The sequence below is a fragment of the Vicia villosa genome, linkage group LG2, assembly GCF_029867415.1.
Source record: "Vicia villosa cultivar HV-30 ecotype Madison, WI linkage group LG2, Vvil1.0, whole genome shotgun sequence".
NCBI classification, from domain to species: domain Eukaryota; kingdom Viridiplantae; phylum Streptophyta; class Magnoliopsida; order Fabales; family Fabaceae; genus Vicia; species Vicia villosa.
Genome location: NC_081181.1, coordinates 156,337,419 through 156,346,076, shown reverse-complemented (window position 1 = coordinate 156,346,076; position 8,658 = coordinate 156,337,419). Strand labels below are relative to the sequence as shown.

At 34.6% G+C, this 8,658-nt stretch overlaps 1 protein-coding gene across 1 annotated transcript; it reads left to right on the top strand.

The window, feature by feature from the left end:
• The first annotated feature begins 3,658 nt into the window (after positions 1 to 3,658).
• LOC131647162 (uncharacterized) lies at positions 3,659 to 6,782 on the top strand. Its single transcript, XM_058917076.1, has 7 exons — positions 3,659 to 4,040; positions 4,117 to 4,227; positions 4,316 to 4,450; positions 4,916 to 5,020; positions 5,683 to 5,852; positions 5,962 to 6,061; positions 6,257 to 6,782. Exons 1-7 carry the CDS (start codon positions 3,747 to 3,749, stop codon positions 6,494 to 6,496), a joined length of 1,155 nt encoding a protein of 384 aa, XP_058773059.1. The 5' UTR covers positions 3,659 to 3,746; the 3' UTR covers positions 6,497 to 6,782.
• The last annotated feature ends 1,876 nt before the right edge of the window (positions 6,783 to 8,658 follow it).

Below are 8,658 nucleotides of genomic sequence, written 5' to 3'. Positions count from 1 at the left end.
TCTATATGAAGAGAAATTGTGTAAACTGATTTTGTTTCAATGTTTGATCTTGCTCATCTTTTTTCTTCAATGTTTGATTTTGCCACTCTTTTTTGCCTCATTGTTTGGTCTTACTTTCTTATTTCTAGTTTGTTCTTTACCTGTCATTGTAGTAAACTTGTAATTATGTATATCAATAATGCAATTTAATAACGCTTGTAATCCGAATTAACTCCATAGTGAGGACATTAAGGCACTTGACATTTTACCAAACACTTGGAGGGCATAATTTAGTTCTTCAAATAATCATGGTAAATAAGATGTAGAAACAATTAATTCTCCAAACAATTAACTAAATGAAAAAAAATTTACCTGTTCATGAATCTAGAGCTGGTATTTTGGATATGCATGCTGAAATTGTTACTATGTGAATCGGTGAACAACAACCTTTCAAAATAAGCACTGTCGAGATTCTTAACCATCGATTTAATTTTTCAAATTGGATCCGCAGTGATTTTATCTATATCTTGTGATTTCTTCTTGACATCATCAACGAATCAGAAAAAAGTCGAAATGGGGAGAAATCGGATTCTGACCGGTTGAGTTCGTGGTGTAGCTATCAAGATGAAATTGAAGATAATCCCATTTGAGTTCTTCTGGTTGTGCCCTTTGCTGCAAGATGCTAAGCCACTTTTTTGAAGAACTGCAAGTTGCTTATAGTGGTTGGCCTATGACGTGCTAAGATAGATGATGCTCAGCTGTTGTTTAGAAAAAAATTTGAGAGTTGCTATTTGTACACCACAAAACTTACACCTAATGTTACACCATTTAAACAACAACATGATTATGTATTTATTTGAGTCAGAAAAAATAAAATATAATTATTAAATATGATACAAAAAGCAAAACCGTATACAAATACGGTGTAAGTGTCAACATGCAGTGTAAGGCTAGCATTTCTCAAAAAATTTAGAAGCAAATTTAGACAATAGAATAATTTTTCGGTAAGTAAAGATTACTGTGTTCTTTAATTAAAAATTTAAATTTGAGTCGTTAATATTTGTAGTTCTCATTTTTCACAAAAGTTATCAGTTCTCACCCGATACGCTATATATATATATATATATATATATATATATATATATATATATATATATATATATATATATATATATATATATATATATATATATATACCACAAAACTAGGGGTGACAAAATGGGTCGTGGCCGGCCCGCGCACCCGCCAAATAATGACGGGTTGGATTGACATTTAAGGTGTGTCATCCGCCATAGTCTGTCCCGCCAAAATCCGACGTTCGCCATAGCCTGCCCCGCCAAAGTCTGCCGCCCGCAAAATCCTTCGCTCCGTCAAAATTTGCTATTTTTTAAGTTAAATCTACTTATTCTATTTTTTGATAGTTTTATTTTATACATTTATTTGTGAATATATATACAATATTTTTAAGTAAAATTTGTTAAAAAATACTTTATAAAAAATTGTTCCAAAAAACTATGTGGAAAATCTAATTAAAATGTTAAAAAATCTATTAAAAAATAAAAAAAATAAGCGGGCAAGCTTGCCGCCCGTCATCTTGGCAGGGCGGACTAGGTTTTTATGCCCATTTCAATTTGCAGGCTTGCTCGCTCCATTTTTTTTTTTTTTGCGGGCATATGGCGGGGAGGGCCGCCCGCTTTGCCACCCCTAACAAAAACATTCATGTAAAAGTAAAAGATAACTTAATATTGTGAGGGCAATGGTGTAGTTTTCATGATGTCAAAACATTGTGAATCAACTACAAATGGAGTGGAATCATAGAAATCAAGCAAATGCAACAAAGGTAAGTATTTTTGGCTACAAGACACTAATAGGTCGACTCACAGACACTATAGGTCGACCTACTGCAAGCATTTTCTGAAAAAATTCTATGTAAGGGTTGAATGCGTCGACGCATTACATGCATAGGTCGACGCATGGAACTTTGATGTAATCTCGGGTATGCGCACGCTGACTCCTCAGGTCGACGCATCAACTTTGGGTGATTCAAGTGCAAGAGCAAAATGCGTCGACGCATTGATGGAATAGGTCGATGCATAACATTTTGAGGAACTCACGGGAATGCGCACGCCGACCCTTCAGGTCGATGCAAGTGTCATACTTTGCTTATTTTCAAGTGCAATACCTTCTACAGGTCGACCTATGCAGGGGTACAGGTCGACCTGTCGCTTCTAAAACTGGTTTTTGCTGTTTTCAAATTAGCCTATGCATTGTGTGTGGTATATATATTCAAATGATCATTCTCAAGCAATTTTAACAAGAAACGTGAAAGATATACTCAAGCTTCTTCTCATCTTCAACCTTTCGCTTATTGATCGAAAATCACACATAATCATCTTTTTCGATCGGAGTAAGGAACGTGTGTTGATAAGGTTCGGCGATAGATATTTGTCTTGTTCGAGATTCGACGGTAGACATTCATCTTGTTCGAGTGAAGATTGTTGAGGGTGTTTCTTGTATAAAACCTTAGGGTTTTTCCTTCCTCATCAAAGATTTTGTTCGAAGGTTTTTGACGATCGATTTGCTTTGGAATTCAATTCAGCCGTGCATAAGGGATTGAGGGATTGAAGATTCGCTCAACAAACTTGCTACAACCGGAGGATTGAGAAAGGAACGATCGGGGTCTTAATCGGTGAAGATCATTGACATTGACTTGATTCAACTTGAATCAAGGGGATGATCAAATTGTATTCAATTTTACTGCATGTGTGTAGTTGGTGATTGACACTTTCTATCCTTGTTAAACATTTTGCAATCAAATAAAACTTTCCTAATTTCATTTGAAATTAGGGGCAGACGTACTCCTACGAGGACGATAGAGGAACTGCCTTAACAAATCTCGTGTTCCTTATCGTTTTTACTTTATCTTGTTTCTATTTGTTTTCGTTTATTTCCATTGTTGAGCAAAATCTAAGGTTTGGTAAATATCGATCACAAAGTGTTCGATAAAATTACTCAATCAAGTTTTTGTTCAAATTTTAGTGAAAACGTTCATTGCGAGTAATATATCATCTAGTGTACAATTGATACAATTGATATATCCATTAAAACGTAATTCATTACTCGACATTTTCATCCGTTCAGTTTAGTGCACGTATCCGGTCCCCGATAACGTAATCGCTCTTAGACGATTAAGTGATTCAGAGAAGTCACGTTTCAAAAGCTAAAATTTTCTTAAGTAAAAAAAGGTGGTCTATTCACCCCCTCTAGACCATTCCTATCGTCTAACAAATATTATTACCAATACTTATCAAATTTTATCTTCATCTCACAACCATTTCTTTTCTTTGATCACATCATCTTAGAAATATATCTTCATCCTCTTTAACTTTTCTTTATCACTTGAAAACACATTTATGCAATCATATCTTATCTCAAATTTTTTTCTCAAAATTTACTAAACTTTTTTTAATGAACCAGCTCGAAGCCAACTTAACCCGATCTATAAAAAACGTAGACCCGACTAACTGTCCAAAAAAATTATGATTGTGATTGGTTTACGGTCAGTTAGTTAGTGTATATCCTTCTTTTTCTTTTTTATATTGAATCATGGCCTATAAAAAAAACAATGAAAAAATTTATTTATCTTAAAATTGATTAATATCTTACTAAAAATTATAATTAAAAATTTGTATTTGATTTTAGGGATAGAAAGAAAGAGAACCTTCCACCCTTTCCCGAAGCCGTCAGTCGGAAGTTACTAGAGCAGAATGAAAATCCGATCAGTATTCGACGGCGGAGCATTGAGAACCGAATTCGAGAAAATCGGAATCGACCCAAAGTTCGTTCCAATCATATGGAAGCATCTCTTTCTCACTCTCAGAAACACTACCACTGAAATCAATTCCGATTGTAATTGGGAATGGGAGAAACTCGTTCCTTCTTTACCTACTCCCGCCTATTCCTTCCTCCGTTCCAATTTCAAAACCCCTCTCTCTTCCACTCTTCACTCCGTTTTCCACTCTTCCGATAACCTCACTTCGAAACTCCTCATCAAGCTTAATGTATGTACGCTTTACTTTTGTGATTTCTGTTTACAGTTTCCGATTCTAGGGTTTCAATTGCGTTTTGTTTTGTTAGAATGGAGAATTTGTGGAGGCTGTGATAATGAGATATGATACTCGTTTGGGTAAATATGGTGGGAAACCGCGTCTTGGTGGTCTCAGAGCTACTCTGTGTATTTCTTCTCAGGTTTGTTTGTTAGTTTTTTTCAGTTATGTTTCTATGTGCACAGATAATATGCAATGATAATGAAATGTCTCTTTTTTTTTCTTTTCAGGTGGGTTGCAAAATGGGTTGCAGATTCTGTGCAACTGGAAGTATGGGATTCAAAAGTAATCTATCCTCTGGAGAAATTGTGGAGCAATTGGTTCATGCCTCTAGTTTTGCACAAATCCGCAATGTTGTTTTCATGGTAATTACTTTTTTAAAGCTTTCAGATGACTGCTTGCACAAATTATTGGAAAATCTGGCAAGCTTATTCATTGCTTCTGTTTTTGTATATGACTGAAAATTGATAGAAAATAACGAAAAAGGAAACTGTTACTGTCTGATTAATTAGCTTCTGCGATTGCTTAAGAATTAAACTATCCTTTATCAACCAAATAACTGAATACATGTTATTGATTTCCTGTCAAATTTCTTTCGGAGTTGCTTGCATCTATGGTATCTAATAAATGTTAACAAGCTGCATCGCGGTTAAAAGTTTGCAGTGAGACCATTATGGTATGGCATAAGATTTCCTTCTTATTCTCCTCCTCGGCTCTATTTGCTGCTTTGAATATCTATTATATTATTTAAAAGTTGTTTTGAATGCTGCATCTACACTATAGTAGAAGTTAATGTCAAGTTTGGAGTGTAATCGACTATTTTTTAACAGGGAATGGGAGAGCCTCTGAACAACTATTCTGCTGTGGTAGAATCTGTTCGTATCATGACTGGGTCGCCATTTCAGTTGTCATTGAAAAGGATTACCATCTCAACGGTAAAATATGCACTATGCACTTGCATTGTTTTTTCCTATATTTTCTTATATAAGTCAACTTCCAAGAATTTGTTTTTATTCCATTAATTGGGTTTCGCACTTCATGTTAGAAACTCTAGGTTGAATTGACTAAGATATACAATATATTTCCTTTGTTTTAGAATATACCAGCCTAACCATATTTTCTTTATTAAACATAGGAATTACTATTGGAGTAAAATATGATACTAAGATATGCAGATTATGCTTATCCGTAGAGTTTATAACATTAAGCCCATTATGATACAAGTCATAAGACATTTTTAAATTTAGAAGTGGTGTTTTATTAGTTATGCTTTTAGCTTTCAACTTTTAGAAAAGCTCCAAAAAGAGCTTAGCTGGAAGCTTACTCATCAGCTTCTCTATTCTCAACCTATCTAAAAGCTTCCTTACGAGCTTATGAGCTAGTATCATCCAAACAAAAAATTAACTTATCTAGAAGACCAAACTAGCTTTTCCCATTAGAACTTATAAAGTTTTCTCCTATAAACTCTTCTAGATAAGTTTATCATAACAAATATTTGCATTGTTTGTTATTATTTTGTGAAGTAATTTCTGTTGGAAAATGATCTTGAATGGAAGAAATTTCCTGCTTATGAAGGTTATATTTGCATCTTTAATAGGTTGGCATCATTCATGCTATCAACAAGCTTCATAATGATTTGCCTGGTTTGAACTTGGCAGTCTCACTACACGCACCAGCCCAAGACATCCGTTGTCATATAATGCCCGCTGCCCGTGCTTTCCCTTTGGAAAAACTTATGAATTCACTGCAAGAGTATCAAAGGAAAAGGTAAGTATTATGTATTTATAATACTTCTGAGTATATAGCAAACTTCTATTTCTTTTTTTTTTAGCATTGTTGACAATTTCGGTGATTTTGAAATTTTCATTATTCTCAGTTTGCAGAAAATATTAATTGAATACATAATGCTTGATGGTGTGAATGATGAAGAGCAGCATGCCCACCTATTAGGAAAACTGTTGGAGACATTTGAAGTGGTAAACACTCAAACTTGGTATCATATTAGAAATTCCTGAAATCTAAATTTGAAGTAAACCTTGAATTTTGTTTGTGGAATTGTGAAGCAGACAAAATTTACTCACACATCTCTATATTTATTTGTCTTAAACATGATTGGCTTTCCCAGTTACAGTGTTATTAACCTTTTGCATATTGTTTTAATTGTTAAACAGGTAGTGAACTTAATACCTTTCAACTCCATTGGTACATTGAGTCAATTCAAACCTACTAGTGAGCAGAAAGTGTTCAACTTTCAGAAAATTTTAAGGGGTACCTATGATATTCGAACAACAGTTCGGAAGCAAATGGGTGAGGACATAAGTGGTGCGTGTGGACAGTTGGTCATTAACGCACCTGATAAGTCTCTTGGAAATGCAGATCCCCTAACGGACATAGAAGATCTTGTAATTTGATATTATGTACTCATATAGGTTCAATTTAACTCTTAGGGTGGATTTTTTTTAAATCGTTTGAAGTTTCCTTGTTTTATGTATTGTTTGAAGTTGAAATCTATAGAAATTAGAAGCAGAAGTCAAGATGCACTTGGTGAAGTGCAAGTGCACAGTGAAATCCTTGATAAAAATGATCCTTGGTCCTCCTAATTTTTATATACTGCTAGCAACTGAACTTGCTAACTTACACAATTGCTGTAATCTTGTCAACTCTTATATTATAACATTTACAATTTTGCTGTTCCAAGTCTGTATAACTGCAAAAGTGGATACTGATTGCAATTTTCCTTAGATTTATATGATTTTGTTACACAGGAAAGTTCTATACTCACTCAATTACATTTATGTTTAGATTTGTCACAACTTCACTTGATATTTGCAATGTGAACCTTTTACAACAGTATCATTTTTCATACATAAGTTTGTTATTGGCAGTTTTAAAACTTGAATTCATGTGTCAACTGTGACTAAAATGATCAATTAAATGTCGCTGAAAACCTGACTGGATGGATTATAGTTGCTGTTTTACTATATGATGTTGAGCAATTCAGAGATAAGCCAAGTATAACAGCCCCAAAAATATTACTAAAATTCAGGATTTCGACTAAAGGTGTTAACTTGGTTAGCATTCAAAGAAACAGAAGAACTACTCATTAGCTCAACGTCATTGGAGTACACAATGTTTACTAAATACAAATTTTAGACAGGAATGTACATAATATACTGAGTTCAAGGGAATAACATCCAATTCTATATTTGGTCACAACTAAGAAAAAAATTTGATTGTATACATAATCTGTTGCATAATGGTCTTTGCTCCATTGAAGCCATAAGGCAATTCTTATTTCAAATCCTGCTCACCTCAGTCAGCAGTGAGCTGGAACTAAATTCAGATAAGCTGCTGAATCTGACTGTTGCTTCATTCAACGGGATCTCTAGCATGATGATGATGGTGATAAACTTGATATATTAATGAAAAAATTCAGCAACTTCAGCTTATGCGCACAAACTAATACGAGATTAGCGGACCACATTTACATTAAGTCATGGACAAGTGGAAGAAACTAATACGAGATTAGCGGACCACATTTACACGATAGACGACAGTATGAGTTGTAACACCCCATTAAAATCTTTATTTAATTTAATTAATTTTTTTATTAAATATTGGAATTAATTGAATTATTTGAGAAATGTGGATGAAATAAGGCTAATGGGCCAGTGTTGCTAGTAGCAGTTGGGGGGTGTATCAGTTGTAAAGCCCTTTTCTAAAATAAACTTATATTTTCATAAAATAGAAAAGAGAAGTATTTTGTGAAAGGAGAGCCAAAAAGGGAGAAGAGAAGATTGAACGTGAAATTGGGAGAAGAGCAAGTGCGAAGAGAAAGAACATCCAAGAATTCGACATCGAGGTAAGGGGGGATTCTTCTCATTAACCTCTATTATGGGTATTATGAATGATTCGATTGAATTCGTATGTTAGGATTCTGAATTGGATTATGTGTCGGTGTTTGGGGTTTTGGGGTTTATAGAACTTTGGTTCAATTTATGTTGTGAATGATGATTGGTGTTGAATAATGATGTTAAAGCATGATTAGAAGTATGTGTAAATGTGTATTTTCGTGTTTGTTGGTGCTGTTTGATGTTGCAATACGTTGTGGTACGTTCTGGTATGGATTGGAATTGTTGCAGGTGCTGAAAAATGGAGTTTTGGGGTTTCTGGTACGAGGTAACGGTTACCTGGGGAGTGGTAACCGATTACCTGAGGTTACGTCACTGAGATGGCCTATTCGTTGTGAAGTAACCGGTTACTTGAGTTGGGGTAACCGGTTACCACTGTTGGAATTTGTGTTCTGTGGTTCTGCTGGGAGGCAGTAACCGGTTACTGGTTTTGAAGTAACCGGTTACCACTGTTACGAATAGACTTGTTGGTTACTCCGTAAGGTAGTAACCGGTTACTTGAATTGGAGTAACCGGTTACCACTGAAGCTTTTTGGAAAAATACTTATTTTAAAAATCTGTAACTTCTAAACCGTTAATCCTTTTTGCACGCCGTTTCGAGGGCCTGGTAGATGAATTATTTCCCTATTTAATGATGTATATTAGGGGATTATAATTTAAAA